Consider the following 17,263-nt stretch of genomic DNA (forward strand, 5'->3'; position numbering starts at 1 on the left):
AGCTGAGTTAATGGCAGGTTTGAGCCACTAGCAAAAGTGGCCAAACTGAGGGCTGCCGTGAATCTCCGAGGCGAGCAAATCCACCAATAAGCATAGGACCCACCAAGGCAGAGGAGGAACTTTGTCACAGTATATATATTACTGAATTATGAGAGACATGTACTGACATTTTCTACTGAGCGCTTACTTAAACATAATCATTCACTCTGTATTGCCACTGCATACTGTTGGGAGATAATCAGTGAAAACTATTAGATGATAGCATTCTGCAATAATAATTATGACAGATGAATAAGACATCTTTAATTTTACACTATACTATTCAACCAAACTATGCCCCCTTTTTTAACTTAAAATCACCACTGGATTTATTTGTTATAACCAGACACATTATTGATTTTCAGGAAACAGACTAGCTGTACAGAAGTGTGTCTGGAATATTTTACCTAATAAGTATCTCAGTGCTTTTCGAAACCATGGGTAGAAAAAACCATATATTAATGGATTACAGGTAGAGTTAAAATAGCCACACCACGTTAAGGCATCGAACAACATTGCAGGAGTAGAGAAATTTAAAAATGGGTCAATTAAAATTGTGAAGAAACATGGAAACCAGCATATCAGGAACACCCCCATGACTATACTTAGTGTCTTAGCCGCCTTCCTGTCTTTATTCTTGGAAAGTTGATTTGGCTTTTCACGATTTGCATTTTCAGGCATGCTGCTCATAACACGTGCATGCTTTTTGGATACTAAAAAAATTTTGACATAAATTCCTATCATAACACAGCCAGGAGTAAAGAAGCCAACTGTGAACAAAACTGTTCCCCATAATTTATTAAACATAACTGGACAAGAACTAGAGCATGCAACTAAAATCTGATAGCCCTCTATTCCAGAAGCATATGCTTCTGAGAAAACCACTCCGAAAGCAAAAGCAGCTGGTATTGACCAACAAACTGCTAGCATTCGCTTTATCGCAGAGATGGTTATTTTGCTAGAATAATGCAGTGGGTAACAGATAGCATAAAAGCGATCAACAGCAATGGAACAAAGATGGAAGATAGAAGTTACACAGAGCATCAGATCAAAACTATAGTGGACTTTGCAGAAAGTGATCCCAAAGTACCAGCAGTTCTCCACAGATCTGACCATGCTGTAGGGCATAATGGTGAATCCCAGAAGAAAGTCTGTAATAGCCATGGACAGAATCAAGAAGTTGGTTGGAGAGTGAAGCTGTTTGAAATAGGAGATTGAAATGATTATGGCTAGATTCCCGAAGATGGTGATGAAGATGGCTCCAGTCATGGACAAATACATTGCACCTCGAACACCTGATGATCTGAACATTTCAGGACAAGATCCATTTCCAAATTCAGAGCAATCAATCAGGTCCTTGGAGATATTAGGAAAAGCCATAATCCTTTATCAGATATTTTCCTATTAAGATAGACAATATTTTTACGTGCAGTTTTAATGTTCAGGCATTTCCAATGGACTACAGCTCCTAACATAGAATACAATATAAAGTTAATTGGAAGTAACCATTAAACACTGTTTAAAGTTATCAGGTGAAATCCTGGTCCCACTGAAGTCAAAGACAAAACTCTTATTGATTTCAGTGGGGCCAGGTTTTTATCCATCATTTCTCTGATAGATGCTGAAGTAATTTACATGGGTTGACACTGGAAATGATGATGAATATCATTTACAAAAATGTTTTTAAATAAAAATGTTAAAAGTACATACTTTTTTCACCTCATTAATTTGACTATTAGTATCACTTTTCTTTTGTGCAATCTATTACTTAAGTTCCACATTTTAAAAAGCTATTTATTTTCTACAGATGTCAAAATCAGCTCTTTTAATTAATGACAAACATTCAAAAGGGAGGTGGGGAAGCAAAGAATTACAGTTATAATGTTTGTGGGGGGTTGTTTTTTGTGTTGGTCTGTAATTTTAACTTCTACTTAGCTGGGCCTCCAATTTTTTCATTCTATGGGCCACTTTGTAAGATGGATTCTCCCACATGGACTATTTCTTCTCCTAGCCTCCTACTGCATGGAACTGACCACTGCTTTCCCACAAATCACAGTTTGAGAGCTGCTATTTTTAACAAATTGACTAGTTCAGAGCAAGCCTGTTCGGTAAGGGGAGTTTTGTGCCCAGCTCACACTTCCCTGGAGACCTTTGAGAAGTCAGGTAATGAGTTACACTCTACAAACACTGATCTTACAAATCACTGTCACAAATTCAAAACTCCACTCTCTGCCTTTCAGCTATTCCTGCTGATGCTAAGCTTACATGCTATGGAGGATAAAGTACCCATCATGAACATTTGTAACTACAATTGGTTGTAAAAGCGAGAAAGCATATGACAACAAATATCCATATCTTTATTTTCTTCTCACATACACCAGTTTTACACTGTTGTAACTCTACTGATTGAAATGGAGTTACTCTTCGTTTACACCAGTATAAGTGAGAGGTGAATCAAACCCTGTGTATTAGCCATTTCAGAACATTACTTTGAACAAAATGTATATAACAAGCTAACAATAAAGTTTGTATTCTCTCTTATTTGAACTATTTGTAAGCTTTCACTTTTATCCCTGAAGAAATCTGAAGGCTGTCAACCAAATGAATGCTGAGGAGGATGTAAATACAGTATCTGTCCACCATCTGCAAAGGGTTATTATTTTAATATTATATAAATCCTTCTTTCTAAAAACACGGCATGTTATTTCTGCACTGCAGATTCTTGCTTATGCAGCAAGAGACGGCAAATTCTATTTTCTTCCCTCTGTTAGGGTCTGATCCCATTTCCATGGAAGTGAATGAAAAACTCCCATTGATTTCAACAAGAGATGGATCAAGCCCTTAGGTTTTTTTGTGAAAACACAGCCTCACCACTTTCTCCCCTTCTGCATACTCTGCTAGAGATCATCCTATATTATATAAAAAATAGAAGCAGAGAGAGATACCATATCTATGCCAAGTCAGCCTATATGTAAAGAAACATGTGATGTGGGGAACAGCTCAGCCCCATTGCTTCTTCCCCACAGATATTGTCTTAAAAGTAAGAAAAGATAAACATACAAGCAACGCAAGATTTAAAATAAATACTATACATTCATGCTTCTTTACCCTGCCCCTACCTGCATCAGGCTAGATAACATCATCAATACATTCTTGAAGGTTTATTCTTCTATTATTGTCCAGCTTATGTAAAATATTAATGTGGAATTTGAAGGGTAGCTCCCGTTGGTGTCTGCCCAGAATAAGCAGGAAATGCATATTACCGAGCATTTTATGACATTACAGTCAGGTCTCAAGAGAATGTAAGCCAAAAGGATCATTAGGGGGGGTTGCTGCTACAAGAGGTACATGAAGCCAGGTCCCCTGAAGGGATTGTTCTGTCCTCCATAGCAGGATCAATATCTGTGCCTGCTTCATCTGCACTGACACACTCACCTGTGAGAGCAGTTTTGGTGATTTGGAATGGATGAAAGTCAGCATGGAAGGGGCTCCCTTCTTTCCTTCTAGAAAGGAGATGGATGAAAAGCTGAGATGTCAGGTGTAGATGGCACAATCTCTTCCTATTGTAGTGGATAATACTTTGTTTCTTTTGGATATTTGAGTAATTACCAGTTCTACAGGAACATAACAAATCTAACAAAATTACCTTCTTGACAATTTGAATGAGATGTAAATCCTCTCATTTTTCCCACCCTGCATCCCATTATATTTTTACTTGATTCCTCTGCATACATGTCAAACATTTGTCATAGGTCCATTATTTTTCCTGTAGCCTCATAATGAAGTGTTCAGCCAAATCTCGGCAAGCGTTAAGAGTTTCTGGTTTGTTAAGAGTTTGTCCCTCAACCATAGCATCTGTGATTGATACAATGAAGGGCCTTTGCAGGCATAAGGTACTGGCTACGTTGTCAGTAGGTGCTGGCTTAGGAAGACTGTGCATTAGTTTGCTTTTTGCCTGGCACATATACATTGTTCCATCAAATTTGAACATCAGTCATGGTACCACAGAGAACTCACACTTTCCCAAGGTGTCATATAGATCAACTTCATGCTGAGAGCTGGTCAGGACCAGGAGATGAGCAAACAATAATCTTTCTGTGATTAGATCTGTAACAGTACCTGCAACCTTCACCCTTATTTTCTTTTTTGTATTTGAGCACAGCCTTATTCTGTTCTTCGTGATTGGAGCCCAAAGACTGATGGATCCTTGGATAATTCTTGGGTTTTGAAGGTTTCATATAAGTCAAGACCCAGAGTATCCATTTGACTTACATCTTTAGCTATCTCATCACTGAAGGCTTCTTTTGTCATGATATTAATCCTACGCAAATGGGCTGCCAGCGTGAGTAAGCTGTAGCTTTAAAATTGCCCCATCTTGGCATTTAACAGCACCTAATTTGTCTAGATAATGCTTGGTTATTTCTGTGGAAGTCATACCAGTCATGCTTAATGTTTCATTTGAAATTTTATGGAATTCTGGGGTTGTCAGGTTCTCTGGCAGCTTCAAATTTTTCCTGATGCTTAATGTGCTTCTTCTCCAGCCTTGCCAAATTCAGGTTATTGGTGCACTTCTTATAGCGTAGAAGATGCCACAGAGCATTGTGTTTAATCAGCTCCTCCACAGTGGTATTCTCCAAAGCTTCAGTTATTCACTAGCTTGGTACACTATAACTCCCCCATTGATAGCTAAAAATGATCAACACCAGAGTAAAAATAAGGATTTTGTAATAAATTACTTTGGGATTGTATTTATGTTATGAAATGTACATTATGTAACTGTGGATACCGTTTGCTGATGGATTCCAGCAATTTTTGGCTGAATGCTGACCTCTTCACCAGTGCTCATTATAACTATTTTGGCAAAATAAACAAACCTGATAATCAATATCACTGAACTGCTTCTTTTTTGCTGATGATGACAAAACAATTTGAAGCACTCCTCCAATTTATAGTAATCTGTAACATTAAAAAAATTCATCAGGTATCATGTTCTGTGCATTAACTGATGACGCAGTGCTGTCAGTAGAGGGCCACACTTTAACACTGTGAGGGCTGCATGTTTGACATGCCTGTATTAAATTATCATTTAAAACATGCTGATTTTGAAATATATATTTTCTCAAATATATATCTACTTAATTGTTCTAGGTTTATCATGGTGGATATCATTATGCTCCCTGGAGAAAGGACACTGTATCAGCACAATTTCCACAAACCAGAGGACCTGGAGCTGAGAGCCAGGGTGGGCAGCGAGTTCCCCCTGCCAGGCTGCAAAGGATGATACCACTGAAATTATGATTCTGTAGCTTTTTACAACTCAAATGACACCTCCCTGACCTTTTATAGTAAATACTATTACTATAAAACTATAGTAAAACTATTTCCCCGTGTTTATTCCGCCCCGGCCCCCCACCCCCCTCCCGTTCCTCACACATTCTTGTCAACTGTTGGAAATGGCCCACCTTGATTATCATTACAAAAGGTGGGGTTTTTTTCCTCTCCTGCTGGTAATAGCTCACCTTAAGTGATCACTCTTGTTACAGTGTGTATGATAGCACCCATTGTTTCATGTTCTCTGTGTATATAAAATCTCCCCATTGTATTTTCCACTGCATGCATCTGATGAAGTGGGCTGTAGATCATGAAAGCTTATGCTCAAATAAATTGGTTAGTCTCTAAGGTGCCACAAGTACTCCTTTTCTTTTTGCGGATACAGACTAACACGGCTGCTACTCTGAAACATGACCTATGAGGGAAGATTGAAAAAATTGGGTTTGTTTAGTCTGGAGAAGAGACAACTGAGAGGGGACATGATAACAGTTTTCAAGTACATAAAAGGAGTTTATTGTTACAAGGAGGAGGCAGAAAAATTGTTCTCCTTAACCTCTGAGGATAGGACAAGAAGCAACGGGCTTAAATTGCAGCAAGGGTAGTTTAGGTTGGCCATTAGGAAAAACTTCCTAACCGTCAGGGTGGTTAAGCACTGGAATAAATTGCCTAGAGAGGTTGTGGAATCTCCACCATTGGAGATTTTTGAGTGCAGGTTAGACAAACACCTGTCAGGGATGGTCTAGATAATACTGAGTGCAGGGGACTGGATTAGATGACCTCTTGAGGTCCCTTCCAGTCCTATGACTCTATGATTCCATTTCCTCTTGCTATAGAGGCTGGGGATGTGTCTGAAGCTATGTGAGGTAATCCAGGAGCAGGTCCTGGCCTAACAGAGAAGGTGCTTGGTTCCATGGAAAAGCAATCGCTTGAGGCTTATGAAATTACCGTGTTCTTATAGTAAGATTTCCCCCAGTTTCACTATTAACCAGAGATTGGCCCAAACCCCTCCTCCCTAGGTCCACACCTGGGAGCTGTATTTGGATCCAAGTTCATAGTCTAATACACAGCAGTCTCCAGCTAAGTCAATCCACAAGTTCACCAGCTTGGAGAAGGCTGGGCTCGGATCTGGATTTCTAGCGCTTGCGTTCAGTGTGTCGAGGTCCAGGATTTCGATTCGCTCCATGACGGGGAGAAGCATCTCTGTTCAGATCTGCTGTTCTGATTAGGGAGGGCTGGTCCAGACTCAGGGAGAATTGGTTCAGATCAGACCAGATTCTGTCTTTGCGCCAATTCCCACCGATACACCTAACATTGCTGTGCGTTCCAGCCGTGCCTCTTGGGCAGGAACAGGACTCCTGTTCTTCTTCTAGCCTTCTCTGCTTGATCTTGATGTACTGCTAAACAGCTTAATATGTCAGTCATAATGTTGCACTGGTACTGTTGTGTGCTTGTTTTTTAACGTAACTGTTTTAAATACTCCTGTGTTGGCCTTTAATTCTGTCTCTAGGTTCTGGAAATGAATAGGGCACAACATTGAAATTATAAAATCATAGAATATTAGAGTTGGAAGAGACCTCAGGAGGTCATCTAGTCCATCTAGTCCAATCCCCTGCTCCAAGCAGGACCAACACCTACTAAATCATCCCAGCCAGGGCTTTGTCAATTCAGGCCTTAAAAACCTCTAAGGATGGAGATTCCACCACCTCCCTAGGTAACCCATTCCACCACCCTCTTAGTGAAATAATGTTTCCTAATATCCAACCTAGACCTCCCCCACTGCAACTTGAGACCACTGCTTGTTCTGTCATCTGCCACCACTGGGAACAACCTAGCTCCATCCTCTTTGAAACCCCCCTTCAGGTAGCTGAAGGCTGCTATCAAATCTCCCCTCACTCTTCTCTTCTGCAGACTAAATAACCCCAGTTCCTTCAGCCTCTCCTCATAAGTCATGTGTTCCAGCCCCCTAATCATTTTTGTTGCCCTCCGCTGGACTCTTTCCAATTTTTTCACATCCTTCTTGTAGTGTGGGGCCCAAAACTGGACACAGTACTCCAGATGAGGCCTCACCAATGCCGAATAGAGGGGAACAATCATGTCCCTCTATCTGCTGGCAATGCCCCTACTTATACATCCCAAAATGCCATTGGCCTTCTTGGCAACAAGGACACACGGTTGACTCATATCCAGCTTCTCGTCCACTGTAATCTCCACATCCTTTTCTGCAGAACTGCTGCTTAGCAATAGACTTGGGGTTAATGGGACCTTTGCCTTTGACATTTTTAGCAGCAAAATGGAGCAGGGGTGCTGGAACAATTTTTATAGTGGGGGTGCTGAGAGCCATTGAACCAAACTGTAAACCCTGTATATAATGGAATCCACTTCAAGCCAGGGGGTGCAGCAGCACCCCCCTGCACCCTTATTCCAACACCTATGAAATGGAGGCAATTGTACGTTAACACACAAAATGAACATACACATATTTAACAAGAGAAAATGCTTTCTTAATGTCAAGCCCGGAATAATTGCTAAAAGAAGTTTTCATAAAAGTTAAAACATGATCTCAGCCATTAGAGACACATTTGTTTTGAAAAAAGCAGTCATCTGGGAAGTGTTTAATAGGGTCAGTAACTAGATGTGTGGATAACAAATTTAACAATGCCCTTAGCACTTTATTTACAGGATGACACTTTGAAGGTGCACTTGCTTACATTCTGCTCTGTTGACCATAATTTATAATCCAATCTGACAAAAGCACAAAGCATTTTTCCCACTTCCAATTTGCCAAATGGTTGGGTTCAAATAGAGACCACAGGGCCTCATTAACACGCCTCTTTTGTACACTTTCGTCATCATGAGTAATAACTGGCAGTGATTAGGGCTAATGAAAGTAAATAGTTCAAGACTTCATTAAAGTAGCTGTACCTCCAGGGACCACAGAGTCTGTAAACAGAAGGGAACAAGGCACTTTGGGAAACTATAAAGTTTAGCTAATCAGACACAAGAGAAAGAAGTTATTTCTGAAACTTTTTCTCAATTGTGCCATGCGCAAAAACAGTTTGTGTTATAGCCATAAATTATTAAGAGCAAGAAAATCTGCCTTCTTAGTTTGGTGAGGCCCATATTCCAATTTGCTAGTAGTTTTTGTGTGGAGGCCTCTACTAGTGACTTCTGCAGAGAAATAACATTCACAAACTGCTGTAGCTGTTACCAGGGCCAGCTGCTACTGTTGCAGCTACTGCTCTGTGGCTGGACTAGTTGGTATGAGGGGTATTGCTCCGTCACAAGCGCGGCTGGACGTTAATGCTGTTACTATCACATTAACACTATCTGAGATGTTAGATTCATAGCTTGTGATGATTTGGTACAACAAACTAGTAGGGTAATTCTTTTGTTTTGGTTGCATGTGCTACCCCATGGAGATGCTCCAGGACTGGCCTCAGTGCTTTGAGGAAGCCAGAATCATGCACCACTTCTCTCTCTCCACCGTTCCACTCCCACCCTGTAAAAACACAATTGGGGATATTCAGCTAAAACTCCAATAATGGGTTATATTTTCACCTCCTTGAATAAATAAATTGCCCAATCCTCAAACTTCAATGTGAGCGTCCTGTGTGTCAGCAGCTAATCCCTAGAGCACATGCTTAGTGCTGGCCCCAGACAATTGGCCTTAAAAGCATATCCTTTGGCCTCCCACCATTGCTCCAACCTTCCCACAGTTTATGTGAAACTTACAGACACCCTCACTCCCTAACTTAATGCTAGCGTTGCCTACTGCAAGTACTTCCTGGAGAAGGATGTGTAAAAATTCTCTGCTGGAAAGAGGCCCAAAGCAGCAGTGACATGGGCAAGTGGAAGCCTGGTTGAGAAGCGCTATTAGGACTGTAGTAATGGGTCCCATTGAAGTCAGTGGCAAAACTTGTTGACTTCAGAGGGTGCAAAAATCAGGCTCTTCAGAAAAGAAACATTTGATAGTGAATGAAATTAATGAACCCTTTTAACCTCATTTGCTTTTATTGCAATCCAGTATTGTATGGGCTTCAATTAACATTTGTGTTGGCTTCAGGTCAGGTGGTTTGAAAGCCTTTGAGTTGAGGCTTATTAGAACCCTTAAAATCAAATGAAGCCAGAGAGCTACATTCAGCTTTGTTCATTGCAGTGGGAGGTTTTGTAAAGTTTAATAAGGCTTCTTGAGAGTTCAGAACCCAGCAGGTGAGCAGATGTCCCCAAACCCAACCAAACCTACACAACCCAATCCTGAAAAGTATGTACAGCGGTCAGGTGTGCAGGGAAGGAAGGAGTAGGTACACAGCACTGGCACCAGCTGAGAACATTACTCAGCTACCCGCCAGCCTGTCTGGAAACAATCAGGATAGTGGCTCCCAGCAATTTAGACTGGCAAGTGGGCCACCTGGGAATTAATCCTATGAACTTGTGCAGTTCTGGATTTGTATATGCCATTACTAAACCATCTTACCTCCTGATATAGTATATTATGCCACCCAGTAATCATAACCCCAACAACATTCAACATTTCAGGGAGGGGCATAGTTACCTTTTCCCCAGTGTAACCTAAATAATAATATTATATATTCCTTAGATAGTTCCATTAGATGTGCATGATGCCTCCTAAAATCAGACAAATACAGAGTCCCTGCCATGAAGAACTTACAATACACATCAAATGGTTATAAAAGTATGGATGCATACAGCTGTCAATCCTTATGGTTACTTTTATCTGTACTACAGTAGCACCCAATGCACGACATTAGTCAGGCTCAGGGACTCATTATGCTAGGTGCTGGACAAAACATTGAATAAAAGACATGATGAAACAGTGGATGTAATAATAAAAAGGGATGAGGGTAGGAGAATCAGGGAAACAATAAGAGCATGGATTTATATATGCCAGCTATGAACTCAGCAAGATGATTTGTAGGCAGCTATTAATATTTAAACCAAATTCTTCCTTCATCATAAAACATCAGGGTTGGAAGGGACCTCAGGAGGTCATCTAGTCCAACCCCCTGCTCAAAGCAGGGCCAATCCCCAATTTTTGCCCCAGATCCTTAAAAGGCCCTATCAAGGATTGAACTCGCAAATCTGGGTTTACCAGGCCAATGCTCAAACCACTGAGCTATCCCTCCCCCCTCAACTGGGATCCACTCTATGCCCTGGTCTACACTAGGACTTTAGGTCGAATTTAGCAGCGTTAAATCAATGTAAACCTGCACCTGTCCACACAATGAAGCCCTTTATTTCGACTTAAAGGGCTCTTAAAATCGATTTCCTTACTCCACCCCTGACAAGTGGATTAGCGCTTAAATTGGCCTTGCCGGGTCGAATTTGGGGTACTGTGGACACAATTCGACGGTATTGGCCTCCGGGAGCTATCCCAGAGTGCTCCATTGTGACTGCTCTGGACAGCACTCTCAACTCAGATCCACGATTGTTTGCCGTTGCTCTGATGCAGGGAGGGGCAACTGACGACACAGCTTACAGGGTTGGCTTACAGGGAGCTAAAATCAACAAAGGGGGTGGCTTTACATCAAGCGATATTTCAGGCAGGACTTCACGGAGGGTTCCAATAAGAAATGGTGCACCTAAGTTATTTTTGTTATTGGAAAAAGGAGGTTAGTCTGGCCTCTGATTGATACATGGCTAGATTTACCTCCCTGCACCTTCTCTGTGAGTGACTGCAGTGTGACCTAGAGGAATGAGTCCCCTAGATGGGGGGTGGGGAGGGGGTTTGCAAATGAGTACAAAACAAATCTGGTCTATTTCTAGTTTTGATACACTCCATCTATCTTTTACATCTTTGGCTGGCAGCAGATGGTGCAGAAGGACTGTATGCCATCCACATCTCATAGCTGCTCGGCAGAAGATGGTACAATAGGTCTGCTAGCCATCCTCATCTCTTGCCTGCCCGGCAGAAGATGATGCAGTAGGACTGCTAGCAATCCGTATCACCTGCCTGCTCACCATAAGATAGTTCAATAGGACTGACTGCAGGACTAAAGAGAATGACTTGATCAAGTCACTCCAAATTTAGTCCCTGCGCCCATGTCTGCCCAGGCGCTCCTGATCGACCTCACACAGGCGACCAGGAGCACCTCGGACATGACGATGACGGCTACCAGTCCTATTGCCCCGTCTGCTGCCACAAGGCAATGGGTTGCTGCTGCTGCGTAGCAATGCAGTACCACGTCTGCCAGCACCCAGGAGACATACGGTGACAGTGAGCTGAGCGGGCTTCATGCTTGCCGTGGTATGGCGTCTGCACAGGTAACTCAGGAAAAAAGGCGCGAAACGATTGTCTGCCCTTGCTTTCACGGAGGGAGGGAGGGAGGGAACGGGGGCCTGACGATATGTACCCAGAACCACCCGTGACAATGTTTTAGCCCCATCAGGCATTGGGATCTCAACCCAGAATTCCAGTGGGCAGCAGAGACTGCGGGAACTGTGGGATAGCTACCCACAGTGCAACACTCCGGAAGTCGACTCTAGCCTCGGTACTGTGGAAGCACTCCACCGAGTTAATGCACTTAATGCACTTAGAGCATTTTCTGTGGGGACACACACACTCGAATATATAAAACTGATTTCTAAAAAACCGACTTCTATAAATTCGACCTAATTTCGTAGTGTAGACATACCCTATGAATCCTCTCCCTTGAAATTGGTTTCATCCCATATCCTCCATCACACCACATGCTAACAACATGTCTTCCTTTATGACATCCCACCACTCCTTCTTGGGCCAGCCTCTCTCTCTTTTCCATTCAGTTCCTGATCTCCTGGACTCTCTTACCCAGACAGATGCCAGAACTATGCTTTAGGTGACTGTGACAGGTTGGACCCCCCTTCTGGGATGCCACCCGATGCACTGGGATTTCACTGAGCCCACCTGCTCCACTAGCCTGGGCTCCCTCTCCCTGTTTTACTGAATCAGGCTCTCCAGCCTCTGGCAGCACACACACAGGTAGGGAGCACCAGCTATAGAATCAAACAGAGTCTGCAAACAATTCTCTATGGGAAGGTTCAGCTAGGAAATTGCCCAGCACTTAAGTGCAGCTTCCCTCTGGAAAATACACCCAAGATAATATTGTCTTGCGCTGTATAGAAAGATCTGCACAGCGCAAGCTCATAAAAATTCACCCTCTCCCTCAATGTGAAGAGAGATATGCTCAACTTCTCCCCCCCCCCATTATAAAGGGCACAAACTGGGTTATGTTATAAACAAGAAATAAGTTTATTAACTATAAAAGGTAAATCTTAAGTGATTATAATGGATAGCAAACAGAACAAAGCAGATTACTAAGCAAATAAAACAAAACATGCATACTAAGCTTAAGTTCTTAAAGAGACTGGTTTCAAGTTGCAGAGTTTCTGTAGCTTAAAGTTCCAGTAATCTCTTCTTACACACTGGACCCCTGTCTCAATCTGGACTTACCCCTGCCTTTCCCCTCAGGTTAGTTCCTTTGTCTCTTCATGTATTTTCAGGATGATTGCTTATTGTCTGGTGAGCTTTCTCCCAAGTAAACACACAGTTGTAATTGTTACATAGTCAATATTCCTATCTTCAGATACAGAAATGATACATGCATGCAGATTGAATAATCACGTTTAGTAAATTATAACCTTTCCAATGATATCTTACAAGACCCATCTTGTATAATAATGTATCTTAGTTAGACCATACTCATATCATAACAATATTTCTATGAAGAATATGGAGTGTCACGCCACAGTGACCAAACCATCTGAGCCTGCAATCCTTCATTTGTTCATTAATGGGTGTTACTTAGAGCATGGCTCTAACTTAAACACACATTCCTCGTATGGTCTTTCTTGCTTACACCACTCATCAATCTCAATATTCACATTTCTGTGTAATAGATAATTTCCTAAAGCAATTATAAGCTACTTATCAACATATAAACCAAATAAATATCAGAAGTCTCTCCTGGCTACATCCCTAGCCTTTGTCGGTTGAGTTTCCTGTGGGCTTCATGGTAGAAGTTGGTCTTGAGGAAGGATTTGAAGGATGCTAAGATAGTGGTGGCCTTATGGTCTAGTTCAGAGCAGATGAGTTCATTGCTTGGTGATTGGCTGTAGATGTTTTTCAGGGAACTGTTACCAGAAGACCATCCTCAACCCTCTATATTTTGTAAAAGATTCCATTGAAGAACAATGCTTCATAGTGTTTCCAGTTTTTTCTCCAAGGGCCAGATCATGACCCTTGCTGTGCACTTATGCAGGGAAGCATCATGACATAATGAGGCCCCTTTCTTCCCTGCACTGGCTACCTATATCTCAGATAGCAACTCAGGGATGGGGGGGACATTCGCTGCGGGCTCCCTACAATCCCTACTGTGCAGGTGGTAAGAAGTGGGTGGGCAGGAGTAAGGAGGACCCACCCTGCCTCTCTCTCTCTCTCCAGTGTGCCAGCCATCTTATCTGAGCGATCAGGGAGAAGGAAGTAAGCTGCACCAAAAAAAAAAAAAAAAAAAAAAAAGAGGGGGGGTTGTTTCCTCTATAGAGTAAGGAAGAAAAGGGGGTTGATTTTTTACTCTTTAATTATCAGTTAATTTATCTGTTATTAGTTACTTTCTTAATAATTTATAAATGCATGTAAAGCAATGAAATATTCATACTATCATTGGAGATAAAAACCTTCACTAACACATTTGGCCAGCTGCAGTATAATCCAGTAATTGTTTATTTTAGTTAGTTTTGGGGGATACAGATTTACAAAATGTCAGCGTAACAATAATAGAATAAAAGAGACAACAGGGAGTATTGATAGTTTGGTCTGGTGAAAGGTAGCGTCATTTTAATTTTTCAATGAAACAATAATGGGCAACTTGCATTTTCCTTATCCTAGGTGTTGTACAAAACACGGAGTAAGAGACAAGATGCAACAAATGGCACACACTTTTCCTATCCATATGAGTACAGGACTCATTTACTACTGCGTGTAGCTCTTACTATAGAGTCTAGGTGCACTGACTGCTCAGTAATGACTGTGTCCAGTAGTAAGTATTACTCCTTGCAGTGTTTGCAAGATCAGGCCTGAGATATTATTTCTGTTTCAGTTTGGTAGCATGATATTCATTTTAGCATAGCAGTGTCATGTTTTAAAAGTCGACAAAAAGTGTCTTAATCAACAATTTTTTGTTGCCATTTGTTAAAATAACAATACCTCTTAGCTAAAACATGTAGTCTCTACACCTTTTACATTGTTCATTTTATGTAACAGAATAGTATCATCTGCTTGCAATCAGTAGAGGACACTGGGTAATACAATTTGCAATGATTTTCAGATTCTAACCCCTAGATGTTCAATGTTGCTTCTGAGTTCTGTTTGCTAAAGTTCACTTACCTTTGGTAGTGTTTTGATACCATTTAACATTAGGATCTTAAAATTATCACTTAAGAAATATTAATATATATATACTGAAAGGAGAATAGCTTTATGATAAAAGCTATGGTCTTTCATCTGTGGGTCATCGGTGGAAATCCAAAAGGAAAGCCCTTTGTTACTGTGCTTACAAGGCAGCAGATTTCACAAACGTCAGTTCAGCAACGAAATCTGTTGAGTGCTTGCTTTATAAAAATGTGAGACAGGCCTTCCAAAAAAAACCCAGTGCTTAGTGTATCAGAATTACATGATTTCTCTGCACAAAGTGATTGAACGTTCTTTTAAACTGCAAGCTTCCTTTTTACTTGTGTGTATTGTAAAGAGCTCAGAACATCGGAAGTGCTAAATAAATCATTAATCATAATAACCAAAGTGCTAAGCCTAATTTGGGGCAAGTTCCAGTCTGTACTGAGACAAAGTTTAACGTACCACAGTTTGCTACCTGAACCAGTCTTCACAAGTGGGTAAACAAACAGCTCTTGATTTTCTTCTCTTTTAGCTGCTATTTTTGTAAGCACAATCTCCAGCCAATTGCTAAATGTAGCGAGTGCAAAAATTCTAAGTATGTTATTCTAAAAATAATTGAGTCCTGGAAGAGTCCTCTTGGAAAACTTTACCAAACAGAATCAGCTTTAGTGCTCTGCGAAACCACATGTAAAAAAATGCATACACTAAGGGGTTAAATGTAGAATTCAGGTAACCAAACCACATCAATGCATCAATAAGAATAGGTGGTGTTGAGTAATTCATAAAGGGGTCAGTGGCAGTACAGAAGAAAAACGGAGACCAGCATATGAGAAAAACACCCATCACTATGCCTAATGTCTTTGCAGCTTTCCTTTCTCTACTTGGTGAAATGTGGTGCTTCATCTCAAATCTGATTTGTGTTTGGCTAGCTGCATCTTTAATGGATCTTGCCTGCCTCTTGGCTATAGCATATATTTTCCCATAGATGCACAACATAACAAATGCAGGGATGTAGAAGGAAATCATGGAGGCCACCACGCCTGAAGTTTCGCTAAAGAAGACAAAGCAGCCGCCAACACAGTGGATATGATTATAGAAAATCTCTTCCGCTCCTTTTAAGTTTAGCTCCAGAAAGATCATCCCAAAGGCAAAAATGGCAGGGACGGTCCAACTTATGACGATCATGACCACTATGATGCAAGTATTTATCTTAGATTTGTATCTCAGTGGGTCACACACAGCACAGTAGCGATCAATAGAAATGAAGGAAAGATGGAAAATGGAGGCTGTGCTGAGCATAATGTCTGTGCTAGTGTGGATTTTGCAGAAGAGTTCTCCAAAGTACCAGCAGTTCTCCACAGACCTCACCATGCTGTAAGGCATGATGAAGCATCCCAACAAAAAGTCAACAGTGGACATGGAAAGGATCAAGAAATTTGTAGGCGTATGGAGCTGCTTGAAGTGCGCTATTGAGACGATAACCGTCAGATTTCCAGCCAACGTGGCCAGGATGATGCACACCATCAAGCTATACATGGACATACGGATATTGCTTGACCAGTTGCTTTTTATGCAGGAGCCATTTACAGATTCACAGCAAAACTGCATCTTTCCTGAGATCTCAAACCCACTTAAGTACATTGTAGTCTCAGCTGGCTGGATGTTGCACAGGCAACTTTTGCCCTAATGCTGAAATGCATTTAGAGTTATTTATTGCTTTCCTGAGTATTCATCCAGCCGAGGTAACTGCAGAGAGAAAAAAAGAAAATAATAAACATATTAATCTACCAGAACTTTTAGAAAATTAATTTTATTTAATTCATTAAGGTCTTGGAGGGGATAAAAGTGTAATTCTGTTTCAAAACCAGTTTAATCATTAGATTTTTTCTGAACTGAGACTCTCCTTGGGATGAATCATGGCCCGGCTAATGCAACAGCACACCTGTTGGCCCCCCCTTATCCACCAGCTACCCGTATCATGAGTAGCAGAAGCTCCATAGAGCTGCCTCAGGAAATGTACATTTTAGCAGATATAGATCTCTCCCTGCAGCCGTAAGGAGACTGGAGATATCCTCCAGATTTTCTTTTTTTAAAACTGTTTTTGTTTTAAGTTGTATCTTTCTTTCAACAGTTCTTTTAAAGAAGAGTCAGTGTCGCAGAATACTCACATTCCTCCTGAATACTGTTTGTTTTAGATTCTGCAGCCCATTTGGCAGCAGCTTCTTGGAGACATAAATCAAAGATATAGACGTCAAAGTGGACAGGCCAGACACACAGATGGTAACATCTGGAGAGAACAGGAGCTTTCCACTAAGTCAAGGAAGATTCTGATCTGGCAACAAATACTCTCAGATCTGCGTTGAGTAAATATCACTCACCTACAGTCACATCCTCCCTCTGTCCATCAATCCTGTTCTCCCTCCCAGCCTGCCTAATCCCCGGATGCTTTGGTTGGTTGCTATGCTGACGCTAGTTCCCAGGACTCTTCTCTTTCCTTCTGGCTAT

General features: G+C 41.3%; 2 protein-coding genes across 2 annotated transcripts in view; both read right to left on the bottom strand.

The window, feature by feature from the left end:
* Nucleotides 1–390: 390 nt before the first annotated feature.
* LOC102945419 (trace amine-associated receptor 2-like) lies at nt 391–1,503 on the bottom strand. The gene has a single exon (XM_007062262.4). It carries the CDS (start codon nt 1,417–1,419, stop codon nt 391–393), a length of 1,029 nt encoding a protein of 342 aa, XP_007062324.4. The 5' UTR covers nt 1,420–1,503.
* An 11,093-nt stretch (nt 1,504–12,596) lies between these two features.
* The window catches only part of LOC102941956 (trace amine-associated receptor 1), a 31,441-nt gene continuing 26,774 nt past the window's right edge, over nt 12,597–17,263 (bottom strand). The window contains exon 2 of the mRNA XM_043542926.1: nt 12,597–16,504. Coding sequence (XP_043398861.1) covers nt 15,359–16,399 — 1,041 coding nt within the window. The 5' untranslated portion in view covers nt 16,400–16,504 and the 3' untranslated portion in view covers nt 12,597–15,358. The remainder of the gene's footprint in view (nt 16,505–17,263) is intronic.

This window comes from Chelonia mydas, chromosome 3, assembly GCF_015237465.2.
Source record: "Chelonia mydas isolate rCheMyd1 chromosome 3, rCheMyd1.pri.v2, whole genome shotgun sequence".
Taxonomy (NCBI): Eukaryota; Metazoa; Chordata; order Testudines; family Cheloniidae; genus Chelonia; species Chelonia mydas.

Excerpts from the sequence above, each read along its gene's own strand:
- LOC102945419 (XM_007062262.4), bottom strand. The coding sequence starts at position 1,419 with ATGGCTTTTCCTAATATCTCCAAGGACCTGATTGATTGCTCTGAATTT.